Source organism: Sciurus carolinensis, chromosome 16 (assembly GCF_902686445.1).
Source record: "Sciurus carolinensis chromosome 16, mSciCar1.2, whole genome shotgun sequence".
Lineage (NCBI taxonomy): Eukaryota > Metazoa > Chordata > Mammalia > Rodentia > Sciuridae > Sciurus > Sciurus carolinensis.
Window position 1 is genome coordinate 50,033,366 of NC_062228.1, and position 15,236 is coordinate 50,048,601.

At 53.6% G+C, this 15,236-nt stretch overlaps 1 protein-coding gene across 1 annotated transcript; it reads right to left on the bottom strand.

Annotated features, from left to right (window-relative positions):
* Nucleotides 1-5,530: 5,530 nt before the first annotated feature.
* Sertad1 (SERTA domain containing 1) lies at nucleotides 5,531-8,483 on the bottom strand. The gene is made up of 2 exons (XM_047529140.1): nucleotides 8,328-8,483; nucleotides 5,531-6,612 (listed from the first exon to the last, which is right to left on the bottom strand). Exon 2 carries the CDS (start codon nucleotides 6,607-6,609, stop codon nucleotides 5,878-5,880), a length of 732 nt encoding a protein of 243 aa, XP_047385096.1. The 5' UTR covers nucleotides 6,610-6,612; nucleotides 8,328-8,483; the 3' UTR covers nucleotides 5,531-5,877.
* Between the last annotated feature and the right edge of the window lie 6,753 nt (nucleotides 8,484-15,236).

Sequence of the window (15,236 nt, forward strand, 5' to 3'; positions counted from 1 at the left end):
TTGGCCACTCCTGGTTGCACGACCTCCTTCCAGCAAGTCACAGCTTCTTGTGGGCCTCAGTGTCCCCATATCTAAAATGGAGCTTGTAACAGAGCAAGCACTGCCTGTACATGTTTTGTTATTGTTACACAAATTAAAGGGCCAGCTGGTCTTCTCAGGGGGCTTGGGAACCCTTCTGGTAAGACTGGGCACAGCAGAACCCTACTTCTCTGTTAATGAAGTTGCTATCTGGGGGCACCTTCCATGTGCTAAACACTACGCGGAGCACCCAAAGCTCTGCTTCCAATGTACGCGGAGCACCCAAAGCTCTGCTTCCAATGTAAGGAGGGTTCATTAGACCCAATATTTAGCTACAGGAGGTGGTGGAGCCAGGCTTCTGCTGGACCCTAAAGACCCTGCTACACGCTCCTATCCCTCCAATTCACAGACAAGGAGACAGAGAAGGTCAGTGACTCACCCAAGGTAGCACGGCAGGTAATTGGCAGTGGCCCAGCTTTTAATCCAGACCTGCCCAACTCCCAAACCAAGGCCACCAGGCCTCACCCCGATCCTCTGGCCCCTGACCCGGCCCCCAGCCTGCCTGACTCACCAGACCCCGGGGGGCGGCACAGGGAGCACAGGTATCCCCACATGCCCCTCGCACCACCCGGCTGCCGCCTCGGATGCTCGTGGCTTTCTGAGCCTGGGCCTGGGGCTGGGCTGGGCTGAGGCTGGGGGATTACCCCCAAAGCACGAGTCAGCAGCTTCTGCCCCATTGTCCCACCAGGCGCCAGCACCAGGCCCTCGGGTGCACCCGGGCCCTCACGCCAGCCTGGGTGCCCCTCTGTGGACCTGTCCCCCACCCTGCCCCTAGGGGTTGGGGACTACTCTTGAGGGTGTGGGGTGCAGAAACGGGATGGCTAGAGCCCAGAATACTGGGGCCTCCCCTTCTCTCTGAAATGCCCCCTGCCCACTCAGCCACCAGGGAAGCAGGAATGTGCTGAGCTCTGGGAAATGCCTTCCCGGCCTGGCAGCCACCAACGGTAGGGGTGTGGCCGGAACCCCGCCAGCACCCTCCTCCTGAGCTGGGCGGGTGGAAGGGCCCTGTGCTCAGGGCTGCCCTCAGGCCTGAGACCCTTGCTTTATTGCAACCTCTTCCTCTCATTCATCCACCTCAAGCTTCATGTGTTCATTTCCTCATTCAAGAGACATTCACAAGCCCTTGCCCAGTGGCAGGTGCTTTGGGGCCACCAACAGACCCACATCTACCCCGGGGGGGGGGCAGACTCCGGGAAAGATTCCTGTAAAGCTAACTTCGAAAGTCAAACAGGAGGTTGAGGCTGAGGGAGAGGGCAGAGGAGAGGGTTCCGGGCAGAGGGTCTCTGTGATGGGGAATCCCAGGCGGAGTGGTCAGGGAGGGCTTCCTGGAGGAAGTGCCGTTTGGGCTGAACCTGTAGGATACATAGGAGTTAATACAGAGCAATGGTGGTGAATGAATGAGAGGTAGAGGGAATACCTGGCATTGGCCCTTTGAGAATGTGGTTAACTGAGAGACTGGGGGTGTGGGGGGGGGCAAGCAGAGGTCTAGGGCTCAGCCAGGCAATGAGGAAGGACTGAGACTTTGTACTGGTCAGCTATGGAAGGGACACTGTGGAACTGAGTTTGTTGTTTTTAGTACTGAAAAGGGGCTGAAGTACCAGGGGCGCTGGGCGTGGTGGTGCACACCTGTAATCCTCAAGACTTGGGAGGCTGAGGCAAGAAGATCCCAAGTTCAAGCCAGCCTCAGCAACTTAGCAAGGCCCTAAGCAACTCAGTGAGAGCCTGTCTCTAAATAAAATATAAAAACGGGCTGGGGATGTGGCTCAGTGGTTAAACACCCCTGGTTCAATCCCTGGTACAAACAAAACACTCTGTCACTGAGCTACATCCCCAGGCCTGTATTTTATTTTGAACAGCATCTTGCTAAGTTGCCTCAAAGGTGTAATCCTCCTGCCTCATACTCCCCAGTTGCTGGGGTTACAGGTCTGTGCCACCAATCCCTCGCTCAAGGTGATCTGTTCAGTGCTTGATGGTGGACACAGTTTGAGCTACAGGCCAGGCCAGTGCGAGGATGAAAATCGGCCTCTCTCTGCTCGCCAAACAGAAAATAGAGCTTGGACACACTGTCCTCTGTGTCTCTCACAGCAGAGAGCCTTGCTGTCCCCAGTCTTAGGGAAAGAGCTTCAGTCTCTAGTCATTAAATATGAAGCGAAAGAGCTGGAGTGGAGGTCATAGCACTTGACTAGCCCGTGCAAGGCCCTCAGTTCCACCCCAGTACAGAAAAAAGGAGAAGCCACAGCAGCAGCAGCGGGGTGGCACTGATATGTCCCAGCACTCAGGAGGTCGAGGCCGGAGAAGTACTGGATCCCAGGAGTTTGAGACCAGCCTGACAACACAGCAGATGTGGTGAGACCACATCTTAAAAAATAAACAAAAATTGATGCTAGCTGTACATTTTTTGTCCTTCCTCAGATTAAAGAAAGCCCCTTTCCTGGTTTGCCATGGGTTTTTATCGTGGATGGCATGTCTGTCTAGGTCTTGGTTCCTCTCTTTCTCTCTGTCCTTATTCCTTGTCTCTGTCTCATACCATGCCTGTTCTCTCTCTCTTTCGGTCTGTACTGCTTTCTCACCCACGGGGGTGTGGCCATGGGAAGTTGAGTTTAGGGGGTGGCACCAGTGTCCTGGTTCCGGTCAAGGCCACCTCAGTAAACACAGGACATCCTGTGGGGCTGGGGAAGGAGGTAGAAGTGGCTCCTCATGGACCAACCTCTCTGAATCCAGCCTGAGCGGAGGAGGAGCTTCAGCCTGCCCTGCCCTGCCCCACGGCTGGGCCCCACCAGTCCAGCTGGGGGGTCACTGATGTCTCCCTCACCCCCAACCCTTCCTGCCCATTCCCCCTCGGCTCCAGACCCGTGGCCCAACAGCTTCCTTACCTCCCTTTAGGGTCCCCCACACCCGTCACACCCACCGTAGCCCTTCCTGACCTCCAGCATCAACCCAGACCTGCTTTTTCCCCTGGTCACAGTCCCAGAGGACTATTTCCTGGCCCCTTGGTTAAAACCCTGAGCCTCTTCCTAGATCCCTGTTCCAGCCAAACCCAGAAACTTAGAGAACCCTGAAGATGTGTAGGGCCCCTCACCCCTTGCATATGCTATTTCCCTTTCCCCAGAATGGCCTCCCTTTGGGGTGGGTACTATTATTGTTCCAGTTTACAGATGAGGACTTGGAGGCCCAGAGAAGTTTAAGAGCCAGAGTGGCAAAGCTGGGTTAAACCCAGGAGGTCTGGATTTCAAGCATGACCTCTTCTCTTTCAAGCACAGCAGCTCACTGACTCAATACCATCTGTGAGCATCGTTTCTGTAGCACGTTTTCCCCTGTGTCTCTTTGGTCACTGATGCCCCCTTTCTCCAGTGCCTCTGGGTAGAGTTGTACAGGTTGTGCACTGCACATTGGTTCCATATTTAAGAGGTTTGTTCCAGGTACTATGCATTCACATACTTATTATGACAATTTTCTGACAGATGGAGGTCAAGTGCCTGGAGGAAGGGTGTGTCTTTTGCACAAAAGCACCATAAGGGCTAGATCACCCCTGATCCCATCGCCTTGGCATCTCGGGTATATGATGGGCTTGGGCCTGAGGACCTGCTCCTCTTTCTCCGCATCTGACCCCCTGGATGACTTCGTAGACTCTGGTGTGCCACTCCACCCTCAGGCTCGACCCTAGGAGGCCACACCACGTCAGCCAGCAGATTCCAGGGCCCCACCATTCCGAACTGAGTCGCCAGTCCTGGCGCTGCCACTGCTTTTTACAGAGCCTTTGTGTATTCTGGCCATGACACCCCCCAGGCCAGCTTCCTTCTACAGGAATTCACAGGGAACCCCACCACACACTTCCCTGACACCCGGGAGGGTGCGAGCCACTGCCCTGGGCCACCTTCTCCTCACTCCTTCCCTTCTTTTTTCCTTCCCTTATTTGGCAAAGACTTCTGGTACCTACGTGTGCCTGGCCCTAGGTAAAAGGTAAACCTGACCGTGTCTCCTTCACAGATGGGCTGGCAGCTGCAGCTGTGGGCTTCACAGACTACCCCAGTTCGGCCCCTGGGATGGAAGAAACAACCCCGGCATGCCGTAAGCCGAGGGCGTGGGGTTGGCTGCCCGACCCCGCCGGACCTCCCGGGGCAACCCCCGCCCCCGCACAGGACGGACAGATCGCCGTCGGGAGCGTCCCAACCTCCACACTGGGCACCAGGGGGCGCTGCCGAGCCCGGCCGAGGCCCCAAGGTTTCCATCTGGGACAAAAAGCCTGAGTCGGGTTGCCCAGGCGTCGGGATCACCAGGGGTCGGGTCAGGACCCTGAAAGACCCTGGACCTGGGCACCGGCTCCCCGCGGTCACTCCCACCCCGCCGCCCCGACCCGCCTCCTCCACTTCCAGAAATGGGCACCGCTTCCTCTGCTCCTCCAGGAAGCCGCGCTCCGCCCGCCTCCCGGCCCGCGGCCGCCCGCGCCCCCCGCCTCCCCGGCTCTGCCCGCCGCGGCTCCGAGGCTTCCGGCCCGCGGCCCGCGGCCCCCGCCGGCGCTGCTGGGTCGCCGCCCGGCCCCGCGCCGGCCCGGCCCCGCCCGCGCGTCCACGGCGACACGCCCTCCCCGCCGTGCCCGGCCGCCCTGCCCCCACGGCCGCCAGGAAGACGCGGCCCGGGTCCCGTGCCAGGCCTGTGAGTGTGCGGCCCCGCCCAGCGGGCCAGGAATGCGGCCGGACCGCGGGGGCGGCCCAGACACCCGGCGCGGCTCCGGCCGGCCACCTCACGGGCAGGCAGGTGGCCCCGGCTTGCCTGGGCCTGGTGTCTTCTAGAAGGAAAGGCAACTGGCTGCCCCCGAGGGCGCTCCCTTCGGCCCAGCCACCAAGCCTGGTGACTTTATTTTGGAGGCTGCCTCTCAGCTGCCCTGTCCTTTGCCCGAAGAGAGACGGGGAGTGGGTTTCATTTTTAAAAACGGGCGGGCACCTCCCCTTCTTTCACCATTGTCCTGGGGAACCGACCGTCAGCCGCTCCCAGAGGCACCTCTGTCCAGCCCCCAGCTTTGTGGTGTTTTCAATTCTGGGCCACTCTGGAAGCCTCCTCCCCCTCTCCCCTCAGATACACGAGGAAGGACTCGGTTCATTTTTAAAAGGTGGCCCGGAGCTTATGCACACACAGGCAAAAAAGGAAACAGAGTTGAGCATGTCCTTGGGAGTTTGGCCAGTTGCCAGACCAGTTAGTCTGCTTTTGGCTCAATTCAGCAGTAAAGTTCATGATATGAAACCCACCTCCTCCAATGATGACCTCCCAGAGTCTCGGTTTTCTCCCCTGTAGAATGGGTCATAATAATAATACCCATCTTGTGAGGTTGTTATAGGATTAAATTAACACATGTCAAGTGCTTAGAGGTGTGTCTGGTAACCGGTTCATGCGCCACAAATGTTAGATGTTACTATCTCACCCTTGCATTAGCCATGACACAAAGAAACACACAGACTTGAGACTTCCCAGGGCTGGTTTTAATTTCAAAAAATGAGTTGTTATCTCCCCATATCAGGGAAGGAATAGCCCAGGCTATGACCCCAGAGGATTCAGTCTAGTATGAGGCCTTGCCCTGGCCCAATCACACTCCAGCCACCAGGCTCTGTCATTCCATCACTAGGGGTCAATCCTCCTCCACCAGCCTCAACACAGAGGGTGCATGTAATGTTGCCCAGGACTGGATTCAGTCTCTCCAAAGTGGCCCAAGCCCCGCTCTCTGTGGTAGGGAGTCAGCTATGTCTTTCCAAGGAGGGTTGGTCCAGCCATCAGGCTTGATTCAGATGCCAGACAACCATTGCAGTCCTAGGGATCAACGCCTGGCCCTGGCGGCCGCTCCAGCGCCTGTGTGCCCACCAGCACGTCCATGAGGTAGTCCAGCTCAGCCTCGTCCAACTCTGGAGCCTCCTCCTTGCCTGGCCCATCCTCAGGGCCAGGTTTGAAGCCCTCAGAGGCTGGTGCCCAAAGTTCACTGTCATACATGGAGGTGTCAATGTCCTCAAACAGGCCCTCGAGCCCATCGTCCAACAGACAGCCCGTGGCTGGGCCTAGCAGGTCCAAGGCACCCAGACTGGGTGGGGCTCCTCCAATGGGGCGACCTGGAGGCACCTCGTCTGCTGGTGGTTGTGGGGCCTGGCTCAGGTCCTCAATATGGCTGAGGTCCTCCAGGAGGCTGGCCACAGAGGCCGAGAGGCCGGCATCAGAGCTGGCCACCAGGTTATCATCCATGCTGGGAGTTGGGTGCAGGTTGGGCACAGATGGCAGGGCAGCCGTGGGTGCCATTGATGCCTGGATACGCCGTAGGGTGTTCACCACCAGCACTAGGTGCCGCAAGTCCGGTTCACTCTGTCTCAGGCTGTGGTGAAGTTTGATCACAGAGAGGTCAAAGAGGGAGCTGGAAGCCACAGTTGGGGGTGCCTGTGCCACAGCTGGGTGGCCAGGATCCAGCCACCAGGCATCCACTGCCAGGGTTTCCTTCTCCTCCTCCTCCTCCTCCTCCTCCTCCTCCCGCTTGCGCTTCAGACCCTTGCTCAGCATTGTCTGCAGGGAGGGAGAAGCCCTTCAGTTAAGGCAAGCAAAGATGACATTTATACTCAGGCTCTGACAACTGCTGATGCTGTGATCTGGAGCAAAGTATCTAACCTCTCTGAGCCTAGGAACTTTTAAGTTATGGGGATAATAATGTCTCTTAGTTATTTTAAGGATTAAGTGAGATAAACAAAAGGCACAACAGTGCCTGGTACAGGATAATTACTCAATATTATTGTTTGTTTCTTCAGTGGACCATGTGGAATGACCAATATTCAGCCTTTTTAAAGAATTTACAGGGGCTGGGGAGATAGCTCAGTCGGTAGAGTGCTTGCCTTGTAAGCACAAGGCCCTGGGCTTGATCCCCAGCACCAAAAAAAAAAAAAAAAAAGAATTTACAAAAGCAGCTATTTTGTACAGCATATTTATTGAGTGTCTACTATGAGTCAAATAATACACAAATACAGGAAATAAACAGGGACAGGAAGATACTTAAAGGTCCTGGAGATGATCAGCACAGGCTCCTGTGAGGAGCTGACACTGAAATTGAGCCCTGATGTATGAGAAGGTGTCAGCCATGGAAGGGCCAGGGGAAAACATTCCAGAAAGAAGGAACAACAGCAAAGGCAAAGAAAGACCCACAGGCCGGATAGGCCTGAACTGAAAAAAAAAAAAAAAACAAAAAAAAAAAACCCAGTGTGATTGGAGCCCAGGGAGTGACAAGTAGGAGTCCAGGTGGGGGTGGGGAGCAGGCAGAAGAGGAGTGCGGATTTTAAGTGTGGCGGGGAGTCACTGAGGGGGGTTGAGCAGGGAGGGGAGTGGTGCTGGGAGCTGATTAGGTTTCCAGAAGATCCCCCTTGGGGGTGGGGGGCTGTGGGTGGGCCTGAGACCTATTCAGTGGCTGCTGCACTAGTAGGGACCTGAGATGCTGATGGCTTGAGTAGAAACTGGCATTGGGCATGGAAGGAAGTTGGTCGAGTCGGGAGACAGAGGAGACGGGGCTTGCCGCGAAATCCTGATGGACACGGTGGGTCAGTCATTGAGACGTTGGGGACTCACACTCTTCCCAGAGAGGGGAGGACCCGGAGTTTTGGACCCCTGACCCAGCCTACTTTGGGGGCCACGAAGACTGCAGGGTCCAGTCCCCGGGACGCTGCCTAGCCAGATCCTCAGGGTGAACCACCGCACTACTCAAAACTGGATCTTTGCCGCCTTTCCCCAAGACCTGGAGTCCGGAACCACAGGAATTCAGCCCCCACCCCGACTCCGCCCCCGGCTCCCTGCGCCCCCTAGCGGCGCCCCGGCCGGCTTTCCCCCGGGGATTCCGGTCCTTCTGACCCTGACTCTTTACACGGCCCCGCGTCCTGCCTACGGATCCTGCCTGCCACCCGGGGCCGTGCAAGCCGAGACCCCAGCCGGCTGTTCTGCCTCCTGGCCTCCCCTCGTTTCCGGAAGGCAGTGGAGGCGGCTCCTCCTGCAGCGGCGGCGGCGGGGGCGGGTGAGTCACGCAGCCGGAGCCAGGGAGCCGGCGCCTCCGCCCCCTTCTAGAGCTGCGGCGTGATTCACCCAGCCGGCTGGGGCGGGCGGCACGTAGAAGCCCGAGCGTCTCGAGCCCGGGCATCTCGATCCGGGCAGCCCCGATACGCATCTGCCTGACCCGGGGATCGAACACACAGAAGACCGGTCACCAGTACCCCTTCTTTCCCCAGGCCCCTTCATTTACATACCCAGCTCACTCGCTGCCAATCAGGACAAAGAGGTAGCCATCCGCAGCCAATCAGAAAGTGGCGGCGGCAGCATCGCTTGTTCGCTCTCCTTCAGCAACCGGCGCCTGGGTCGGGAGACGCAGCTCTGACTCTGGAGCACGACTCGGCACTCCTGACTACCCTTAGCCACCGCCCACTCGCGTGGCGGCCCCGCCCTTCACCCCAGGGATAGGCCCTGGACGGCGATGGGCGGAGCCTGCATGGGCCCGATTCAAAAGGAGGGGCGGTTGTCTTCAAGGCGCATGCCCGGGCAACTGCGTGCGGAAAGCGGGTACAGACCGGTGGCTCTTTGCCCTGGGGGACGGTGGCGCACAGGGGTTTTTCGGCCTTTCAAAGTACAGGCCTTTCACATCTCCCCGTGCACTTGTCAGGCCGAGAAATTGAGGTTGTTACGTACACAGCCCCAATAGGGTTCTACACTCTAGACCGGATTCGCCTAGATTCAGATTCTGTTTCACCACTCGCTAGATGTGTGTGACCTTGGAAAAATACCTGACCTCTCTGAGCCATACACGGTCTGTTAAATGGGGATTCTCTTGCCTAACTTTTAAGCGTTAGGAAAGTTAGGTGGGCGCGGTGGCCCGCAGCTGTAATCCCAGAGACTGTGGAGGCTGAGACAAGAGAATCGCAAATTCAAGGCCAGCCTCAGCAACTTGGCGAGGCCCTAGGTAATTTAGTGAGTTTGTCTCAAAAATAAGAAATAAAAAGGACCGGGTGTGTAGCTCAGTGGTAAAGTGCCCCTGGGTTCGATTCCCAGGACGGGGGTGGGGGGACAAAAAACACGAGTTAGGAAAGTTATCGAATCTGCGAAGAGCACTATACCAGTCTCAGCAAAGACTGGACAATTGAATTCAGTTGTGGTTAAAGAGGACGAAGTGAAGTGGGAATGGAGTATCCCTGTCACATCTTGGTCTCTATTCCCTAAGTAGCTATGTGACAAGTGTTTTGATCTCTTAGAGTCTCTGTGTCCTCCTCTTTAAAATGAGGATACCGGCATCTGGTTCAGAAGTGGAATTTTTGTTTGTTTGGATTTTTTTGTTGTTGTTTTGTTGGTACTGGGGATTGAACCTAGGAGTGCTTTACCACTGAGCTATGTCCCTAAGCCTTTGTATTTTTAATTTTTTTTATTTTTTGCGGTGCTGGGGATTGAACCCAGGGCCTTGTGCTTGTGAGCCAAACGCTCTACCAACTGAGCTATATTTCCAGCCCCTATTTTTTATTTTGATACAGGTTTGCTGAGTTGCTGATCTCCAACTTGGAATTCTTCTGTCTCAGTCTCCCAAGTTGCTGGAATTACAGGTGTGTGTCTCTTCACCATCTCATGTTCTTTTGTGATATTGGAGATGAAACCCAGGGCTTCACATATGCTAGGCAAGCACTCTACCACCAAGCTATATCCCCAGCCCCATGTTCTTATTATATAATTATTTATTGGTACCAGGAATGGAACCCAGGGGCGCTTAACCACTGAGACACATCCCCAGCCTGCATGATATTTTATTTTGAGACACTGTCTCCCTAAGTTGCTTAGGACCTCCCTAAGTTGCTGAGGCTGGCTTTGAACTTGCGATCCTGCTGCCTCAGCCTCCCTAGTTGGTGGGATTACAGATGTGCGCTGCTGCCTCTGACTCCATGTTCTTATTCTTTTAAAAAAAATTAATTTTATTAAAAAAAAATTTTTTTTGGAGGGGGTACTGGGAATTGAACTCAGGGGCACTCAGCCACTGAGCCACATCCCCAGTCCTTTTTTGTATTTTATTTAGAGAAAGGGTCTCACTCAGTTGCTTAGTGCCTCGATTTTGCTAAGCTGGCTTTGAACTCACTATCCTCCTGCCTCCATCTCCCGAGCCGCTGGGATTACAGGCCTGCACCATCACACCCCGCCTGCCACTTTCCTATTCTAAGAGATGCCTAGGTTAGGGGTGCAGCTCAATGGTAGGGCATTTGCCTTGCATGTGCAAGGCCCTAGGTTCAATTCCCAAAACTGGGGGTGGGGGGAGGTAGAGTTTCAAGATTTCTGCAATTTATCCTCTATTGGTTTAGCAAAAACAATAACATTCCCCCATAAAAAACAAATATATGTGCTTGTGTAGATAAAGGCAACTTAGTGAAATGTTAACAAGTATTATTCCAGTTGGAGGGCATTTGTGTGCTCAGAATATTTTTTTCCCTTATCTTTTCTATGTGCTTGAATAAAATGCTAATTTGAACCAGGCTCTTGCTAGGCAAATCCCTATAATTCTCCCCACAATCCATTTTTATGACCTGGCAAAAAAGAAGGCTCAGAGTCTCCAAGTGGCTCCTTCCAGGCCATATACTGAAGCAATAGGAATCATTTGATTAACGTGTACTTACTGAGCACCTAGTATGGATGGGCACCGTGGATGACAGGGTTACAGCACTGGATGGGCCACACATCTCATGGATCCCAGGAGGGGGTGTAGAGAGAAAAGAAATATGAAAGCAAACGTATTCACTGATCCACAAACCTTTCTGCATTGAGCCTCTTCTGTAGACCAGTGCTGTAGGTACTGAAGATTTGACAGTGAAATTGTAGATCAAAATCCTGGTAGGAGGAGATGGACCATAAACTTAAATTACATAGTGCTTTAGGAGCTGATGAGTACAATAGCACAGGGAGGTCGGAATGAAAGGTAGTGCAACTTTGGGGCGGGGAAAGGGGTTCTCTGAACGGGTGGCATTTGAGCAGAGTCCCGATGAAATGAGAGAGGTAGTAAACTCCCGGTGGAAGGAAGAGGAAGAGCCGTGCCAAAGCCCTGGGGTGCGGTTGGTGGTGAGGCCAGTGTAACTGGACTGGGAGCTGCTGAGGAGGAGGAGAGGTCTCCTGCCTTTTTAGACCAATCTATGGACCTTGCTCCTTGTGCGATTCGAAGACTCTGGAAGATGAATGAATGAGAAAAATAATTTCTGATTTGAAGAAAATAAAATAGGCCGGAATGACAGAGGCCTGTAGTAGGAAGCCTCCCCGAGGAGGTGACAGTGGAGATGGAACCAGAAAGTGGAGAAGGAGCCAGGAATTCAAAGGGAGGGAGAAAGAGAAGGACGGGGCCTTGGGAAGGAAACCAGAAGCGAAGCCACCAGGCCCGGCTGGCCGGCCGGCGAACAGCCACCGCCAGCTGGGAGGGAGGAAGGGAGGGAGAAGGGTGGTCAGGGGAGCGTCCCGCCCCCAGCCCGCCGCCCCGCCCGGCCTCTGGGGAGGGAGGAGGCGCCAGGCCGGCTCCAGGCCGCGGCCGCCTCCCGGGTGCCCCGCGGGCAGGCCAGCCCCGGCCGGCCGAGGGGGGCAGGTGGGAGGGACCGGGCCTCCTTGCCACGCCCCGAGGGGGCGACCCGGCCCATCCCCACCTCGCGCAGGACAGCGCAGGAGGCAGGTTGGGGAACGTGGACTCTGCCCTCAGGGATACCTCTGTAGGGCCAGCCTTTCCACTTCTGTGGCCAGTTCTTCAACAGGTGCGACGCTGGGGAAGGAGCTGGGCCTCTCAGAGCCTCAGTTCGTTCACCTGGACAGTGGGGGTGCTCCTGGTACTGGCTTCACCCGGTTACTGACAATCTCCAGGATTTCCCCTTTTCCTCTTTAAGGAAGTCAAAGACAGTTCTAAGAAAAAGGTGAGTCAGGTCTCATGCCTCCTCTGCTGAACATCCTCCCCTGGCTTCCAAGTCACCCAGGATAAAACTAAAGTGGTTACAGTAGGACTTCCTGATTAGCCTCCTCACCTCTTACACCTCTTCTCCTGGTATTCTGGCCCCCTGCTCGCTCTGCTGCAGCCGCCTGATCCTGTAGACTGTCCCACAAACCTTCTACTCATGCTTTGACCTCAGGGCCTTTGCACTGGCTATTTCCTCTGCCTGAGCAGTGATCACCTGGCTCACCCCTTACCTCCTCCAGTCTTTACCCAAGTGTCACTTTGTCTGTGAAGCCATCACTGGCCATCTCATCTGAATAGCAACACCCCATCTCTTCCCTGTTTTCTTTTCAGCATTTATCATCACCTGACAGTCTACATTTTTTTATTTTTTTTTTTTTTTTTTTTTTTTTTTGGTACTGGGGTTAAAACCCAGGGGTGCTCAACCCTGAGCCACATCCATGGTTCTTTTTATTTTATTTTTTATTTTGAGACAGGGCCTCACTAAGTTGCTGAGGCTGGCTTTGAACTTGTGATCCTCCTGCCTCAGTTTCCCAAGGTCCCTGGGATTACAGGGATTACAGTGGCTTTAACTTCAACTCCTTCTCCTTTTTTTTTTTTCCTGGTACTGGAGATTGAACCTAGAAGCACTTAGCCACTGAGCCACACCCCAGTCCTTTTATTTTATTTTTTAATTTTTATTTTGAGACAAGTTCTCACTGAGTTGCCCAGCTTTTAACTTTTTTCTTTTTAATAATTTTTTAGTTGATGGACACAACACCTTTTTTTAAAGTCACTTATTTTTCTGTGGTGCTGGGGTTCAAACGCAGTGCCTCACACATGCCAGGTAAGCGCTCTACCACTGAGCCCCAACCCCAGCCCCTTGACTTCTTTTTAAAGTTTATTTCACTTTCCCACCCTGATCGTACTTTTGCCAACGGGACGTGTCTGTTTTATTCATGTGCCTCCCGGAAGAGTGACAGGCCTGCAGCAGACATGCGACAAATCCGAGCCATAAATGGAGTCCCAGGTGTGCATCGGGCTCCTCTTACACATGTTCCTCACCGTGCTTCTGCAGTGGTGGCCTTTGAGGACTAGCAGGGACTGGTGTGGCCAGAGCACAGGAGTAATGTGTGTGAAAGGTGAGTTCTGAGAGGTGGGAGGGAAGGGTGGCTATTGCAAAGTTGGGAGGGTTTTTTTCCCCAATGTCAACAAATAGTTTTTGGTTACCCACCTGTGCCCAGCGTAGTAATAGGCCCTGGGTGATCGGGGAGGATACAGCTGGACAAAACCCAGTACAACTTCTTCTCGAGGTTTCCAACAGAGAGGTGGAGGCTAGGAAGGCTAGCCATAAATGGATAATAAATAACTTGGGATTGGGTAGGTAGGTGCTACTAAGACAATTGAACAGGAGGGCGTGGTGGCCCACACCTGTAATCCCAGCAACTCAGGAGGCTGAGGCGGGAGGAATGCAAGTTTGAGGATAGCCTCAGTAACTTAGGGAGACCCTGCCTCAAAAAAAAAAAAAAAAAAAAAAAAAGGGCTGGGGACAGAATTCAGGGAAGAGTACTGGGTTCCAGCCCCAGTCCTGAAAAAAAAAAAAAAAGAAAGAAGAAATAAGGGAAAATCAAACAGGACGTGTTATAGTGTGGTGGTACCCTTGGCCATGTCACGCTAGGAAGGGTAAGCAGCACTGGGGTTGGCGAAGCTGTGGGGGTGTCCTCTGGGCAGATTTACCAGCAAACGCAAAAGGCCCTGGGGTGGAAAATGAGCGTGGGGTCTGAAGAGACCAGCATTAGAGTCGAGTGGAGAGTGAAGTTGTCAGGAGTGAGTTTCAGTCAGGCTTCACAGACGTCAGTGGAGTTGGGGTTTTATTCTGAATAGGACAAGAAATTACTGGAGCTTCAGGAACAGGAAGACATGATTCGGTGGGACATCCATCTTGGAAGGCAAGCTCAGGTGCTCCCCTAATCACTTCCTCCCTCCTTCTCTTGACTGACATCTACTTTCAGGTAACCTGTCTACTTTTGAACTTAACTATAGTGCCCCCCTCAGGGTGAGATATTTGGATGAGCCAGAAACCACAGGCAAATCCTCATCCTCTCTTGGCCCACGGATCATATACTCAGCTGTGGTTCCTGCTTGCCATTCTTCCAGAAAATTCACTTTGTTCTTTTTTGTCCTGGGGATTGAACACAGGGGCAGTCTACCCCTGAGTTATACCTCTAACCTTTTATTTTGCCCTGGCTGTCCTTGAATTTGCAGTCAGTCCTCCTGCTTCAGCTTCCTGAGTACCTGGGATTACAGGTGTGCTCCAGTGCCTGGGTCAAAAAAGTCCCTAATGCTGCATAAACTCACCAGGGAATGGTCACCTGAGAGTGTAAGACATTGCCTTCCCCCTGGCTTCCCTTCTTTTTGTCCTCACTCTCTCAAGCCGAGCCGGAGCTTGTACCTCCCAAAGTATCTGTTCCTTAACTCAAGCAGGGCTGTGCTTCCTGGCAGTCTCCTGAAAAGATCTGCTTTCAGTACTGGGAGTGTGGGGTGTCCGTGGACATGTTCTTTCCCTCTGGGCCTCAACAGCATAGTTCCAAACAGAGAAAAGCTTAGCTTTTAAGTTCTGTGACATATACTGCATGTGCCAGCCCACACCACTGGGACGTTTAAATCTACCAAGGAGCATCATAAACACAATACTTAAGGGCAAAGCTCTTGCTGTGGACGTAACTCAGTGCAGAGCACTTAACCTGGCACGCCAGGGACCTGGGTTCCATCCCCAGTGCCGCAAAACAACCAAAAGTAAAGCTCTGGAACCAACTAACTTTGAACCCTACCTCCTTAGTCCTTGGTCTTCCTAAACTGGGACCTTGAACAAGTGACTTAGCCTCTGAATTTCATTTATGTTTTTGCAGTGCCCAGGGCCTCGCCCATGTTAGGCAAGCACTCTACTGCTGAGCCACGCCCTCAGCCCGAGTTGTAGTTTTCTATGTAAAATGTGATAACAGAAGTACTTCTATATAATCCTTAGGATTAAAGACTTAATTCAAATAATGTGGGTAAAACAGCACTCTTAACAAGCACTTAGTAACTCTTCAGGGAAAGGGTGCAGGTGCCTAGGAAACTTCCAGGTCCCTCCCATCACCCCAGTGAAGTTTAGAAACTTAAGGCAACAACATTCCTTTCAAAATACTTTTATTTAAAATAAAAAATTACAAACAATCAAAAAAAAAAA

What these genes read in the sequence shown, in the direction of transcription:
- Sertad1 (XM_047529140.1), bottom strand. Translation starts at nt 6,609, where the DNA reads ATGCTGAGCAAGGGTCTGAAGCGCAAGCGGGAGGAGGAGGAGGAGGAG.